The following is a 17375-nucleotide window of genomic DNA, read 5'->3' on the forward strand; positions in this document are numbered from 1 at the left end:
TATCAGACTGTGACAGAGAGAAACACAGAATAGTAGAATGAGATGGAGAAAGAGACAGTATAGCAGAGAGAGAAAGACAGACAGAGAGACACAAGAGAGAGGAGAGAAGAGTGATAGAAATAGAGTGAGAAAGAAAAAAAGAAGCAGAGACAGAGACAGACAGAGAGAGAAACAAGATAGTGAACAGAGAGACAACGCTTTAGAGAGGTAGCCAGAGAGAGATAGGTATGTAAAGAGGTAGACAGCCAGAGACCGAAAGAAAGAGAGAAAGAGAGAGAGAGCAGGAGAGACTGCATCGCTCCAGATCAATGAGCATGCCCAGCCACTAGGTGTCAGTGGTGTGCTCTGGCTGCCCGTGGCTTACCTGCAACCCCCTGAGGCTGCACACAAGTAAACAGCACTGCACTGCATGACATAACATCCTTAAGAACACAACACACTACGCACTTCTATGTGCTTCATCACTGCCCTTCAGATGAGGACACTTCCACTGGAATATAACAATAAATAATGTAATAAATATAATAAATATTTGATTCCAATTCTAATTAGATCATTGGAATTAGTCATTCATACCCATAATCAATAATTAGATTATTCATAACCATGACCTAATGCAAAATACTCCTCTGTTATTATGCCTTGTAATAAAATATACTTTATTATAATGTCCTTATACATTATTTTACCAACCAGCAATTGATATTGTACCCGCTATCATGTTCAGATGAACAATGAACTGGTTACTGTATATGAGAGGACTATAAATACCTTGTTTAAATGAGAAGAAAGTGGAACAGCTAGCAAAGTATTGTGCACTGTCTGCAACTAGAGGCTGTCTGCTTGTTTGAGGACAGAGATTCCACCTGTACCCCTGAATATTAGACTGTAGATCGGTATAACTCTGGGTTTTACAGTATGTAGAAGACACAGTATTGCTTCTTTAGGATTATTGTTTCGTAGCCTGTTTGTGCAGATGACCCGCCGGCGGGCCTGCCTGTTCATTCGTTGCAGAGAAGACTCAACTACCGGTACATCATAACAGCATTGCTATGGCATTGCAGAGACCCTTAAGTAAACAGATTACCACTTGGTCATGAACATTTCGGTGACGATAAGATTATAAAATAGATCTCAGCGCAAAGGGGTAATGAAATGCTGTTCCCCTCCAAATAAAATAATCAAAATGTGTGTGTTGTATTCTCACCTAGAGCGGGCGCGGTGAGACCCATGACTCCATAGTAGGAGAAGGGCCCCGTCTCAAACTTCATGTTCTCATGACCCGCCTCCACCTCCACCCGGCCCTGGAAACACACACACACACACACACACACACACACACACACACACACACACACACACACACACACACACACACACACACACACACACACACACACACACAAATATTAAGTACAATACAATATAATATACAATATCCACATCGATAAAATCTGCAATATTTTATGGATAAGTGCACCCCCCTTCCCACCCACACACACACACGCACACAAATGTTAAGTACAATAAATACAATATTCACATTGACACGGATACAAAATCTGCAACATGTTATGGATCTAAGTGCACACACACACACACACACACACACACACACACACACACACACAAATGTTAAGTTAAGTACATGAAATTCCTCAGGCACCCATGATCAGATACATTAAAGCATGTTATGGAGAAGTACTGTGCACACACCGACACACAGTAAAAACATCAGTGTGTGTAGACAGTCTGCCATATTCACCCATGTACACACATGTACGCACAATTCCCCTCTCTCACATGAGTAGCACATCCACAGTGTGTGAATGAACTCTCAATCCTGAGTCATCAGCTGCAGTGCCTTCACCGCAACAAGAGCAGAGTAATGCATTCAAGCCAGGAGTGTGTGTGTGTGTGTGGATCGTGCATGTGTATGTGTGTGTGTGTGTGTATCAAGCATGTGTGCACGTGCGTGTGTGTGTGTGTGGATCGTACATGTATGTGTGCTGCTCATGTGTGTCTATGTGATTCTGTGTGTTTTTATGCAAGTGCGTAAGTGTGTGTGTGTGTGTGTATGTGTGTGTGTGAGTGTCACACGGTGCACCGTGGAGAATGGAAGTGTGTAAAAAATGCATGAGGTGAAAAAGAGAATGCAACCCTTCTCCCTCCACTCCTCCCTCCATCCCTCGGGGTGCGAGGGCGTGACAGCATGAAAGCAGCAGGGTTTGTGTCCTTAATGGAGCTCATTTTCACTCTAGAACACTGTGGGAGTGTGTGATGGAGACATAGTGTGTGTATGTACAGTATATGTGTGTATGTATGTGTGTGTGTGTGTGTGTAGGTATGTTTGTGTGTGTGTGTGTGTGTGTGTGTGTATCTGGTATCACTGTGTGTGTGTGTGTATCTGGTATCTATGCATGTGTGTGCGTGTGCGCGCGCGCGTGTGTGTGTGTATGCGTGTGTGTCAGGCTTGTACGAAATTCCGAATGGAAAGAATTTCAATTCAAAATAATGCCATAATACGAACACTAGGTGGTGCCATTACCTTGAATTTCTTTGAATTTAATCTACACCACCCATTGAAAGTACATAGAACACCACCACCTAGTGTTTGTATTATGACATTACTTTGAATTGAAATTCTGTCAATTCGGAATTTCGTACAAGCCTGGTGTGTGTGTGTGTGTACGCACGCGTGTGTGCAGTGCACATATAAAATCATTTTACTGTGGAAATGCCATCCTGAATTTGCCAACCTTTGTGTTCCTGTCTGTCTGTTGAAACATTCTGAGCTGCATTGTTGAGCTATGCAAATGCAGTTATTGTTACTAGCAATGAATACAGCTGTTGTTACACAAGATCATGCTTGCGTGCGTTTGAGCATTTGCACATGTGTAACTGTAGCAATAGTCAAAGTTAAAAACAACTTGTAACAAATTAAATTGACTTGAAGATGTCAGTATGGACAATGCCCAGTTTTTGCTTTGCTCTCCGTTACACTGGCAGCAAAACCAACATTTGATTATGATTAGTCTTTAAAAAATTTAAGGCTGCAAGTAGGTTTTGCTGAGCCAATCTCCATATTTTTGTTTTTTTGTGTCAGTGTTTCATTTGTCAGCATGATTACTAAGATGTGTGGTTTTGTTTGGCTGGATTGTGTGTTGCGTGTATATGTGTGTGTGTGTGTGTGTGTGTGTGTGTGTGTGTGTGTGTGTGTGTGTGTGTGTGTGTGTGTGCGTGTGTGTGTGCGCGTGCATCTGTGTGCATGCATGCATTTCTGAATGCGTGACGGGGTGTGATGAGTCATAAGCAGTGTGTTCCGGTGGGAGAGTGGGGGGTGCCCTTTACAAGCCACCTCTCCACCTGTGAACCACTGAGCACCAGTAGGCCCATACACACACACACACACACACACACACACACACGCACGGCACATGCACACGCACACGCATGCACATGCACACACACAGACACACAAAACAGCTTGCACAAACTCAATACTAATGACAGAGACATAAGACAGCAACAATAGAAACCAAGGACAACATAACAATAGCTACTGACAAGCAGGCAAATGCTCAAGACAAGATATTGAGAAAATACATGAATAATAACATAAACTAGAAGTATTCAGAGAGTGCAAAATTATTTTTTTCCATTTGAAGTCTTTCTGCCTTGTTTTTGTGGTGACAGACACTGCATCTACGTATTGCATCGACTTGGTTTTACACATAGAAATTTGGAACCTTAGAACACATGATAGTGGATACACTCACACAAACATGTGCACGCACGCACGCAAACACACACGCACACGCAAACACGCACGCACACACACACACGCACACACTATCTCATCTAATCTAATCTCTCTACCGGGGTGCTATTGAACACCATTACACTGACATACACACAGACACCCGCCCCGCCCCGGCCGACACCTACTGGTGATGCCTCAATTATTGACATATAAACCCTCGCTATCATCTCTACAGATGCTACACCCTCCCACAGCCTTGACCCATTACCCAGAATACCCTGCTGCTTGGCACACACACACACACACACACACACACACACACACACACACACACACACACACACACACACACACACACACACACACACACACACACACACACACACACACACACACACGAGTACAAATACACACACAGATAGGCACACACACAAACATGCCCTCATACACAGACACAGACACAGACACAGACACAGACACACACACACACACACACACACACACACACACACACACACACACACACACACACACACACACACACACACACACACACACACACACACACAGACCCAGGTGTATGAATACTGCATCAGCTGAGCGACAGGAGAGGGACAGGAGAGAGGGGTGGGTCAGTGTGAAGCAGAGAAGGCGTTACCATGGCTCTTCAGCTGTGGGGTATCACAACAAAGAGCCACCGTTAAGTGACCGTCCGCCATGCTTACCTCATACTCTTTCTCACACACACACATGCACGCATGCACACACACAAGCACACACCATACAAACCTGTGGACAACACACACACACACACGTACACACATGCACACACACACACACAGAGTAATTCCATACACGTACCTAAGACGGATGTAAAGAATACACACACATTGGCACAAAATAAAACACTAGACTCACATATACAAAACACACACACACTGGCGCACACACTCACACAGCCACACCTAGTAAGCAGACGTGTGATGCTCATGTTGCGTCCCTCTGACCCCTGTCACTCTAGCTGTGGCCCTCTCATCACCTTGAGTGTCACACACACACACACACACACACACACACACACACACACACACACACACACACACACACACACACACACACACACACACACACACACACACACACACACACACACACGCACATACACACACACCCACACACACCCAAGTGAGTTCTTCAGGTGTCAACCTGTTCAAGTGCTGCTACTATTACAAACACCTAAGGTGTCCAAGCCGCTAACTCAGTAAACAACCAAACAAACAAGTAGAAAATAAAAACAAGCACACCTACACAAACACCAGTTCGTTGCAATTAGTGTTCAAACAGTCAATGTACAGATTCTCTGACAACCTAAAACAGCCTGACTCTCCAAAATAACAACCTATAAAATAACCTGACTCTTGGCAGGGAAAATGTACATGAGAAAATTCCAAGGGAATTGTGAGAATTTGTATTTATAAATGACATTGTGCAATGTTAATTGTAATGTCCTTTGATGATGGTGCCAGAATGACAGTGCCAACCAAAGGCAAGGGCAAACTAAGGGCAACGTCGAAGTCAACTCTGAGGCTAGAACTAGTGAGAAACTCACTAATCACCAAAAGCAGTGACCTGATTTTGACTAACTAGCCTGACCTGGAAAGTCTTAACTGAAGAACAAAATGAAAATCATGTACACCACACACACACGCACACGCACACGCACACGCACACACACACACAACCTCAAGCTTTGTGCTGGGCTCATTGCTCTCATGGTATCTGACTATGACAATTCAAGTGAATATTGTTCTATTTTTCCCCTGTAATCCTGTCATGTACTCCGGCAAGATCATTTCCCCTCGTGGGATAATGAATTTGACTTAATGTGACTTGACTTTTTCTTGGCTACATGAAGAGCGCAACAGATCTGGAGGCAGAAAATGTCTTTGTTAACAATTTCAATAAACACAAAGTAGACTTCCAGACACGTCTGGATACATTTGTCTACTCTGGCACCCCATGGACATCGTCTGGCACACTTGTCAGAAGGAAGTGTGCAAAAGTACTCTACAAGTTTGACACTTCATAGGAACACATTCAGAAACACACAAGTATGTGTGCAGTTATGAATATGTATAAATATAAAGTCATGAATACATCATTGTAAAGCGTTACAAATGTCTTGTGAAGAATGTGCTCAAAGTGTTTTAACACAGGTGTGTAGTATTTGATGCAACGGTTCACAAACCTTTTCCTTTTCGTGACTATTTACCACGACAATCAGCTGTAATCAGCCTTTAAATTTCACATTTTTATGTATATAAAGGGCCTTCAACCTCCATCATCATACACCATCTTTAACAATGGATGCACTGCCCTGCCGTAGCTCAAACGGTAGGGCACTGCACCGTCACGCCGGGGACCTGGGTTCGATTCCGGCCCAGGGTCATTTCCAGATCCTCCCCCATCTCTATCTCCCACTTGCTTCCTGTCGCCATCTCAAACTGTCCCGTCAAATACAGGTATAAACCCGCCTAAAAAATATGTTTAAAAAAACAGAGACAAAAAAATATATTGGTATGTAGGGCCTCCTCCATTATCATGCAGCAGTGGCATCTTTAGCAATGACTTTCTCATTTCTTAACTCTCCATGATATGATGAACTCTCAGCAGCCATAGCCGTCACCACTTCTCGACACTGGGTGGCAATGCTGAAGAAGGAAGGGACAGTGTCCAGTGAATCTTTAGCATGAATTTAAATATATTTAAAGTGTGATAAAACTACAGTATGAGAAAGCATGTTAGAATTTAAACCAAGATTAGAACCTTAGTCTTTATTCTATTCTATTTCTAGGACAGAAAAGCAGCAGAGTAGAATAGAGTAGAATAGAATAGAGTAGAATAGAATAGAATTGAATATTTGTATTGCCACTACTCCCATAATTTACACTGCACTCTATATATTCACAATGGCCGACTGTAAATGGAGGGCTCATTCAGAGGAGCTCTACTAGCTGGTGGGGCAGATGTCCTGGAGACACACAGACACACTTATGATGACACACTATACTCCCTCCACAAAAAAGTCCATAAAAGTCATGGATCCGACCATATGTCTATTCCATGATGAGAGAGGTTATACCCCCTGCCTGCCTGCCTGCCTGTCTAGGGACTATAAGGGGCAGCTGCATTGATCCTGTCTGGGAGGGGACAATGGCAAATCTACATTTTCTATGAAAGGACCATATCAGGTCACTGCTTATATTTTTAGTTCACTTTAGTGTAGTGTCTGCAGCGGTTGGTACCTTATAAGGTCAGGGCCATTTATGTTGTGTGTGTATGTAACAATGTCATCATATCAGTCAGTTTATGTATATTTTCTGTGAAATGAACTAAAATCAGACGGAAACTGCCCATTTATACAGTTTGAAAAAACAAAACAAAATTGTGTGGGCGCCAATGAAAATTGTGAATGACACTGCATTCGTCATCAGAACGAGTGATCTGATTGGTTGTAGTGCTGCCCAGTAGTAGATGGAGGCATTGGCGTCCATTGATGCCACCTCTAAGAATGATGGGAGGTTTGACCGGCCAAGTTCCATAAATCAGTTTGGTGCAGCAACAGCCTGGTTAGCGCGTCTGAACTGTACCTCAAAAGTAGCCTAGGCACTGTACAGTGGGAGGAATACGTTTATACACTTTAGAGTTTCTTACAGATTGCAGATTTCTAACAATTTCTTCTCCTTCGGAGAAATGTTTTGAGCATGTTTTGAGCATGGCATGGTGCACATCAGAGAATGTCCCTCCATCAAGACATAATTCTAATCTGGTGTGCGTTTTCCACTGGACAAGGGGTCTACTGTATAAGCAACAGATGAGCTTTTGACTTTCAAATTCCTTAAATTGTGTATTAGTCTTCTTTGTGTGAACTTCTCCAATTACCTTTTCAAGTATTTTTAGCCAAGGGTGTGCTTACTTATTCCTCCCTCTCTTGAGAATGTTTACATCGTATGGTGGGTAAACTATGATAACATGAAATGGAGAGTATGGAGAAAATCACAAGTAATACCAGTTAAAGCACAGACACAGTTTGTTCCTTCTTGTGATTTTCGGGAAGATCAGACCAATTTTGACAGAAAGGTAAAACATTTCAAAGGGGTGTACTAACACTCTCCTCCAAGTGTATGTACAGTGCATACAGTACATTTCAAATCTATCCAGGTGGGACAATTTGTGTGTGCAAGTAACATGAGGAAAGCACCCACACGCACACATGCACAAACCCACCTCACCTTACCATACAAACACACACACACACACATACAAACACAAACACACACACACAAACACACACACACACACACACACACACACACGCACAAACACACACACACACATACAAACACAAACACACACACACACACACACACACACACACACACACACACACACACACACACACACACAAGCCTTAATCCTGTTTTTCTTTTTTTTTTTAGAACTGCTGTTAGCGTCAGAGAGTGAATCCTGTTTCCCCCTCTACTCTACTCTGCATAAAACACTCTCTGACTGCCCTGCTACTGAATCCTGGACATACCTTTAGTGTGCGCATACAAACACCCAAACACACACACACACACACACTCTCTCTCTCTCTCTCTCTCTCTCTCTCTCTCTCTCTCTCTCTCTCTCTCTCTCTCTCTCTCTCTCACACCATTCTCTACTGGTCCTCTCTCCCACTCCCTTGGTCAACCCTACTAACTCTCTTTTATCACCCCCTTTCATTCTCTGACTCCTTCTCCCTTCTAGTAGGGGCTCTAAGCCGAGAAATCGTTACGCGCTGGATAGAAGCATATCATTCGGTACACGTGTTCCTTGACTGATTTGAAGACATCCTAGAAGGGGTGCCCCTTGAAAACAAATGTCTACCATATCATACACAATATGTCATGTTGGTAACGCATTACATTGTTATTACATGACATTATACTTAGCTGACAATGTTAATATAGTCCTCAGAAGAGATGAAGCAAGGGTAGCCTGCTAGACCAGATTGATAAAACTACAAAATGTACATAGTGTGAAAGTATGGGTGAGTCTGTGCTTACGTGCTTGACAGCATGTAACATTGTGAACGATTTGAGAAGATTCTTGGTCTGAATTAAAATGAGCATTGCCAACACTAAAACTATGGTGAGAATAGACTGCTGCTAATGCTCGATTTGAATGGGATAGTGTCAGTGCAAGATGCCCTAGGTAGCAGGTTCTCCATCCTCTAATTTCCATAACAGATATACGTATTTTATTTGTATGAGAGAGGGTAAAGGACAGGACCTTTCCATATGTATGAAGAACCCCATAAGATCACCTAATTCTATATTTTTACAAGTGCATATTGTGAGAGCATTTCAGTCATCTTTAGAATGGCATTACAGATTACTCAATATAGGCCTACATGTAGGCCACAGTATGGCTTCAGTTCAAATTAAATGGGAATGATTTCTTAGTGTATGTTGAGTAAGAAGACAGAGATTTAAAAAAAATGTTTATTTGCAGTCAAGTCCTCAACTAGTACTTGTGTCAAAAGATGTATTAGTTAGCTCAGTAATCATTGAGTACTTAAACTGCTATCAAAACTGACAGCTGATGGACAACATGTAGGCCTACTGTAGGTCTTTTGCCACCTTTACCCATAGGAGAAATATCTATATAGAATAACACTTCTCATGTGGTATATACTATGAAAGTAAATCATTACCTGGACTCATTTTCTTGATATGCAAGGCAAACAAATAGTCTGGGCGGAAGAATAGTCGATTATACCCCGCCCCCCCCCAAACAAAATGCCACAAGACTTTTTTTAACCTTCAAGATTTTGAGTGGTAACAGTAACATAACTCATTCCCACTACACCTTTTTGCATAATATTGTACATGTCCTCAGAATGCTCTACATCAGTGGTTCTCAAACATTTTGTGTGAAGTACCCCCTGAGAAAATATTGAGCTCTCCGAGTACCACCTTGACAACCAACATTAGAATATCGCAGTAAAGGCCTTCCATATTCACTTTTGCCAGTCAGTACAGGAGAGGTTCATAATGGCATTCCAAGTACCACCAGAGATGTCTCAAGTACCACCAGTGGTACGCGTACCACAGTTTGAGCACCACCGCTCTACATGTTTCAGTTCTATAGTTGTACTGTACAGTACAGTGCAGTGCAGTGGAGTGCAGTACAGTACAGTAGCATACAGAATGGTGCAGTATAATAAAGTACAGTAGAGTATAGTACAGTACAGTACAGTAGCATACAGTACGGTGCAGTACAGTACAGTAGCATACAGTACGGTGCAGTACAGTACAGTACAGTACAGTACAGTACAGTAGCATACAGTACGGTGCAGTACAGTACAGTAGCATACAGTACGGTGCAGTACAGTAAAGTAAAGTACAGTACAGTACAGTAGCATAAAGTACGGTGGAGTCTAGTTAAGTACAGTACAGTAGCATACAGTACGGTGCAGTCTAGTACAGTACAGTACAGTACAGTACAGTGCAGTAGCATACTGCACGGTGCAGTAGAGTACAGTACGGTATATCACATTACAGTACAGTACAGTACAGTATAGTAGAGTACAGTACAGTGCAATACAGTAGAGTACAGTATAGTCTTATAGACGTTAGCCCTCCAAAGCCAATAGGATTTCCACATGCTGTTGTTTTAAGTTTTTGAAAGACTATTTTAGTAGCCTATGTGAGAGAGGGAAGGCAGGCAGACATGTTTTAAACAAAGGACCACACCCACAAATAAAAAATAAAAAGCAAACAATAAATTAAGTGGTTAGGTAGCCAACATGTCATCTAGATTAAAGCCAAAAGTAGATGGAAAAACAGACATGTTACCATTTTGCTCTTTTAAAACAAAGTATCTGTCAATATACTGTATGTATGGTGTATTGCATATTGATTATTCATAATTTCCTAAGCATAAATGCCCTTATCACTCTATTGTACACTTAGGACTGCGATATACATATCTGAACATTAATCAGCATACATTTGTCATTTGACAGCTGTCACTGACACTTGATATGTACATGTATTATTGACTTGATTGATATGAATATATTTCAGTTGGACTCCTAGGGTTAAATCATTGAGGGGGTCCTAAGGAAGTAGTAGTAGTTTGTGTGTGTGCGCGCATGTGTAAGTGGGATTAAAATTATTGTTTGCCATCTTTATCTGAAGAGCAGACTGAGTGTCTGAACCTGCTAATGCTAGCATGCTAACATTGGGACAGTTATGTGTGGCCCAGTTCAAGGGTTTATCTCTTCTCCCCTAAATTTTCTAACCACAATTTTCTTTTTGGATGTTATAGATATGACCCACTGCAAATTTTTAAAACTTTTAATGAATGTTGGTTCAATAGCTAAATGCCCAGAAATGAGCTCTCAATTGTAGAGTGATCTCATTCTGACCATGGTTTTTATGAGTTTCCTGTTTTTGAATCTAAATAAGACATATATAGCATTGCTTTTATGGTAAGTTGTGCACATATTTTTGAAAGTTCAGTTTGTATACATCACACACAAATAGGTGGATTGGCCCATAACACCATTATGTCCAGGCAGTACAGCATTTTACTACTATTGGCTGGTTTTGGGCAGCCATCTTGGATTTACCCCATAAAAATGACCTTAATGACATTGAAATTTGGGGCACCCCTTCTGAAATGATGGAGAACATTCTAAGGAAGGTCTACACCGATTTTGGTGCTTCTATCCAGCGCGTAACGATTAGGCCCTTTTTGGACGCTAAGAAACCCAGCTATTCCCCCCTCTGTTCCACTCATCAATCTTTCCCGGCTCTGTCTCTCTTTCTCTTTACACTTCATCATCATGTTCTCTCTCTACTCCTCCCTGCTTTCTCTTAGCCCCCTCTGCTTCTCTTCCACTGTGTGTGTGTGTGTGTGTGTGTGTGTGTGTGTGTGTGTGTGTGTGTGTGTGTGTGTGTGTGTGTGTGTGTGTGTGTGTGTGTGTGTGTGCGCCTGCTAAATATACCTACAAAGATGGGTTAGGTGTGTTATAATCATAATGTCAGAGTGTGTGTCTGTGTATTAAAAGTATTAAGTATTAAGCATGAGTATGTAAAACGTGTGTGTACTGTAGGTGTGTGTGTGTGTGTGTGTGTGTGTGTGTGTGTGTGTGTGTGTGTGTGTGTGTGTGTGTGTGTGTGTGTGTGTGTGTGTGTGTGTGTGTGTGTGTGGAAATAAGCTGAGTTGGCAGATGGTTGTGTGTATGCGCGCGCGTATGTGTGTGTGTTAAGAGAAGAGGCCCTAGGCCACATGGACATATGGCTCCAGCCTAGAGAGAGAGAGAGCGAGAGAGAGCGAGCGAGAGCGAGAGCGAGAGAGAGAGAGAGAGAGAGAGAGAGAGAGAGAGATAGAGAGAGAGAGTGAGAGAGAGACTGGACATTGGTGGTGACAGACTGAGGATAAGCACTGTTGGCATTGTGATTATCATATGTAGTGTGTGTGTGTGTGTGTGTGTGTGTGTGTGTGTGTTCTGTCTGTTTGGAATAATTAAGACAATCCCCGAAAGCTTGGCAGTGGATATGTAAATGTGTGATGAGTTCATATAGTGTGGTGTTTCTCAACGGGGGCTCTATCACCCCCAGGGGGGCGGTACTGTACGTGTACACCAAAAGCAACCAGAGTGATCTGTAGGGAGGGGCGGCAACCAAAGTGAATTCGCTAGGGGGCCAAATGATTTGGCCGACCAGATTGAGTTTCAGTGATTCAATGACGTCTCTTTGATCGTTTCTGGTGCACACTACTAGAGCAGTGGTTCTTAACCTTTTTTACTTAACGCACCCCCTTTACTGTGCGGAAGGCAAGCCGCGCACCCCCAACACAAACTTCCGCACGTGTATAAAATTGGTTTTAAATCATTAATTACAATGATTCTCGCTTGACGCATTAATCAATACCTTAATGACTTTAAATAGGGACCATAACATGTTATAATTTGACCTAACTATAATGTTTGCAAGCATAATTTTGGTCACAACCTCAACACGAACACAATTCTGCGCACCCCCTGGAATCTCTGGCGCACCCCCAGGGGGTGCCCTCATCCCAGGTTAAGAACCACTGCACACTTACAGTTGGGGAGCCCTAGGGGAGCATTGAGGAGACAACTGAGAGGGGTGGCACTCCGTTGCAAATAGGGGGCAATTATAGTCCATATCATTTCTTTAGACACTTACCGGGTGAATACACCGGCGTCGACAAGATTAAGCGACAGAGAATAGCTGGACTGTGCTGCAAGAGTGATGCGACAGATAGAAGCGACAGAGTATGTCCGTTAAAAGCAGAACGCAAGCATTCCGTCATTCTTCCGTCATTGTCTGTGGTGGCTGCTGCCGAACTGCAACATGGCTCATTTGCATAACATTCGCTGAAGCCCAACTACAAACTGTCGCTCAAGTCGCTCAAATCACCTGTAGTTGCCCAAATCACTTGCCCAAATCTCCTCTGTCGCCAGCGACTCAAATACAAAGTCAATCACTTCTGTTGCTGGAACTGCTCAAGTCGTGCCTTAAGAGGGGTGTTGGCAGTCTGATGATGGGTCTGATGATGTCTGCTGACTTGAGGACAGGAACAGGCTGAATAAGCTCATTAGGAAAGCGGGGTCCATCACAGGTGTATGTTTTAATTCGGTGGAGCAGATTTTAGAGGAGAGGACAATGAGGAAAATGAAAAGCGTACTGAGCATGGACGACCACCCATTGTTCAGCTTGATCACGAAAAGTGGCAGAAGCCAAAGGCTCCTCCTACCTAGATGCTCCACCGAAAGGTTCAGAAGATCTTTTATTCCTGCAGCTATCAGAATTTTTAACAACAGCTGCTGAGTGAATTTTTAATGTTTTTATAATGCTGTTGAGATTCTTTGTGTGTTTTTATAATGGACTGTTTTTATTTATTTTCTTAGCTCTTATTTATTATGTATTTGTCCTGTCTTCCTGTTATGTGTTGTGTGTATGACCAGGTGGCACTCAATTTCCCCTTGGGGATTAATAAAGTCTCTCTCTCTCTCTCTCTCTCTCTCATGATGAGGTCAAGTGGGCATTTGCTCAAAAAAGCTAAGCACCACTGATATAGTATGCATGTCATATACATGATTGAATATTTGTGTATGTAATGTGACTGTAGTTGTAGCTGTGTCTGGAGAGAATGCAAGTGACTGTGTGCGTCACTGAATGCATTATCATCATCCATGTGACTGTGGATGTGTACCGGCACTTTCATTTGTGTACTGTAAGAGAATATGTGTGCAACAGAATATGTGTGTGTGTGTGTGTGTGTGTGTGTGTGTGTGTGTGTGTGTGTGTGTGTGTGTGTGTGTGTGTGTGTGTGTGTGTGTGTGTGTGTGTGTGTGTGTGTCTGCCGTTGATAACATTGAAAAAGCAGTAGTAATGTAGAGGAATTGAGAAGTACTGTTAAGTGTGTGTGTGTGTGTGTGTGTGTGTGTGTGTGTGTGTGTGTGTGTGTGTGTGTGTGTGTGTGTGTGTGTTCAATGAACTTACTGTACGTTCTTGTTGCCACAGTAGGGATGACGACTGATACTTACAGGATGTGATTACCACATGTCAAGGGTTAACCCCCCACACACATGGACGCACGCACGCATGCACGCACAAACACACACACTGTGATCGGTGATCAAGAGTTAACCCGACAGCCTGCTCGCCTCCCACACACATACACACGTCTCTGATCAAGACTTAACCAGACAGCTTTGTCCTACCCCCACATCCAACTCTAACTCTAACTCTCTCTCTCCCTCTCCCTCTCCCTCTCCCTCTCTTTCTCTTCCTCTCTCTCTCTCTCTCTCTCTCTCTCTCTCTCTCTCTCTCTCTCACACACTCACACACACACACACACACACACACACACACACACACACACACACACACACACACACACAGCAGAGGGAGAGGGCACCCTGGCTGGCCTGGGCTAGGGCTGGGATCCTGTGCTGCATTGATGACTGTGCTGTGCTGATCCCCTGGCTGACTGGCAGTGTGTGTGTGTGTGTGTGTGTGTGCGTGCGTGCGTGCGTGCGTGCGTGCGTGCGTGCGTGCGTGTGTGTGTGTGTGTGTGTGCACGCTCTTCATTCAGTAGTCCCTCTGGCCTGGCTGCCACCCCAGGTCAGCCATCCTGCCTCCTGCCTCCGATCTCTAATCTGCTGCAATCTGATCACACTGCCACCAGCTACCGTCCAGCCACACACACACACACACACACACACACACACACACACACACACACACACACACACACACACACACACACACACACACACACACACACACACACACACACACACACACACACACACACACACACACACACACACACACGCATCACTGCAGTCAAGGCAAGGATCAACCACCCATGCAACTGTACTGTGTACGTGTACTATATACCGGTAAGTGTGTGTGTGTGTGTGTGTGTGTGTGTGTGTGTGTGTGTGTGTGTGTGTGTGTGTGTGTGTGTGTGTGTCTGCAGGGAAGTGGACAGGGGGGATGCAAAGGGGTCACTTGTCCCAGGCCTAGGGAGAGAGTGGGCCCAGAATTGGCTCCTCATTACATTGTGTAGGGTTTGGGGCCCTTTCACATGTCTTTGTCCTGGGCCCAGCAAAAGCTGTCAGCGACCCTGTGTGTGTGTGTGTGTGTGTGTGTGTGTGTGTGTGTGTGTGTGTGTGTGTGTGTGTGTGTGTGTGTGTGTGTGTGTGTGTGTGTGTGTGTGTGTGACATAAAAGACTGTATCAATGCATGAATGCTTAAATTATGTATGCATGCATAAGTGTGTGCTTGTACGTCTGCATTGCATCACTATAAATATTCTACTATCTGTATGTATGTAGGATGGCGTCATAAGAAAGCTGCTAGCTGTGTCAGCATCTTCTGTGCCACCAATGCCAGTGCAGGGAGAGAGGGGGGCAGAGCTGTATTTATAGAAATGCTGGTGCAGCCATTTCCTACACCTCTGAAGGCTCTGTACAGACTGTGTTTTAATGTTATAGGAGGCATGTTTTAAGATGACAAGTAATTGTATATTTCTATATTGCATGCGATTTACATGAAGTTTTTTTTTAGTAGGAAGCCTGATCAGGGACTGCCAGTCCCAGACTGGGGTTGCAAATTAGCCATCTGCCTATAAGCCTTTTATTCACATCTGCAGGTTTTGTCATGGCCTTGCCATGTCTTGTTTGTAATAAATGTGCACGGCATTGTCCCTGCCAATTAAACTACAAACAAGCAAACAAACAGTCTACTCTCAACACTTAAGACTACGCAAGGAAGGACCAACAAGGCATGTTCAATTAACATACATAGAGTATTTTATACACAAAGGCAGATCAGATTGTGCTTGATAAAACATAGTTGAAGCACAAACAGACTAAAGTTGCGAGGCACCAACACCACGGAGCCTCTTTGGGAATCCCCCCACCCCCTAGCCTGATTACCATCGACTCTCAAATCTCTTTGAGACTTGGTCTGACGACCTAGAGCATAACAATTAACGTCTCTCAAATGGCATGGTGGACCCACCCTCCCTTGGTTTTCTACTGGTCGAGGCCGGAAAAGGCTGTGCCGAAGTTAGTCCCAATAGAACGTCTCGGCTTAAACAATGTCACTGCTTTGAACATGCCTCTACTCAGGGCCGTTGGAGCTGCTCAAACTTGATTGCTTCCCGACAAAGTGGGTGGAGTTCCTCAGAAAACACTCGCATTGCTCTTGACCTGACTGTTAGCAACGCCGAAGGAGTTGTGTCAGTAGGAGGGCGCGGCTTGGCTACCCAACCCCCACTTCTCTCACCAGAAAATAGTCTCCTCCAGTCCAGCGTTTCTCACGCTTTTTCAGACAGAGGATTAACAGTTGAATTGACAGTTGACGGGTGCTAGTTTGACACTGCTAATTTCCCAGATGACTTACTTTTTATTGACATTACAAGCTTGTCTTACTGTGGTGAAAATATGACTGACTTCAGCGATGTTTAGCTTTGTGATAATGTTACCGATATAGCCTACTGTTAGCCTGGGTTGGAAAAGAAGAAATTCCCTTGCAGACCACCAGTGGTTCCCAGACCACACTGAGAATCACTGCTCCAGTCCAAACTGAAATGAGCAAGTCAAGCCCTCCTTGTTGAACTGCACCGTCATTTGCACTGGATGTGAATGTACAGGACACGGAAAGTAATTGGGAAGAATTACAGAGTAAATTCAGGCACTTTGGCAAAAAATCTTTCGATGCAATGTAAGACTGCTGCTATTACACCAAACTAAGCTACGGTCAGAGCTGCTAGAATCGGATTATGGCTGGATCGCCTGTCATTTTTTGTTACTTTTTAGTGGTTCAAACGATTTGGGATGAATAAAATAACTCCATACTACACTACCGATGCATCCTCTACCTCATGCATGGCTCTAAAGAGAGTAGACAGTCTCCCAATCTGCCCTTCCTCATTTAAAACCCTGGAAACAGTCCACTAATCTGACATCTATTACTGGCAACGTCTACTGTACGCATTGTCCTGCGTAGTCCTG

General features: G+C 43.6%; 1 protein-coding gene across 1 annotated transcript in view; it reads right to left on the reverse strand.

Annotated features, from left to right (window-relative positions):
• The window catches only part of LOC134458682 (metal transporter CNNM4), a 48044-nt gene that overhangs the window by 16590 nt on the left and 14079 nt on the right, over positions 1-17375 (reverse strand). Inside the window, exon 5 of the mRNA XM_063211112.1 lies at positions 1208-1304. Within this exon, the coding sequence (XP_063067182.1) occupies positions 1208-1304 (97 nt within the window). The remainder of the gene's footprint in view (positions 1-1207; positions 1305-17375) is intronic.

The sequence above is a fragment of the Engraulis encrasicolus genome, chromosome 11, assembly GCF_034702125.1.
Source record: "Engraulis encrasicolus isolate BLACKSEA-1 chromosome 11, IST_EnEncr_1.0, whole genome shotgun sequence".
NCBI lineage: Eukaryota > Metazoa > Chordata > Actinopteri > Clupeiformes > Engraulidae > Engraulis > Engraulis encrasicolus.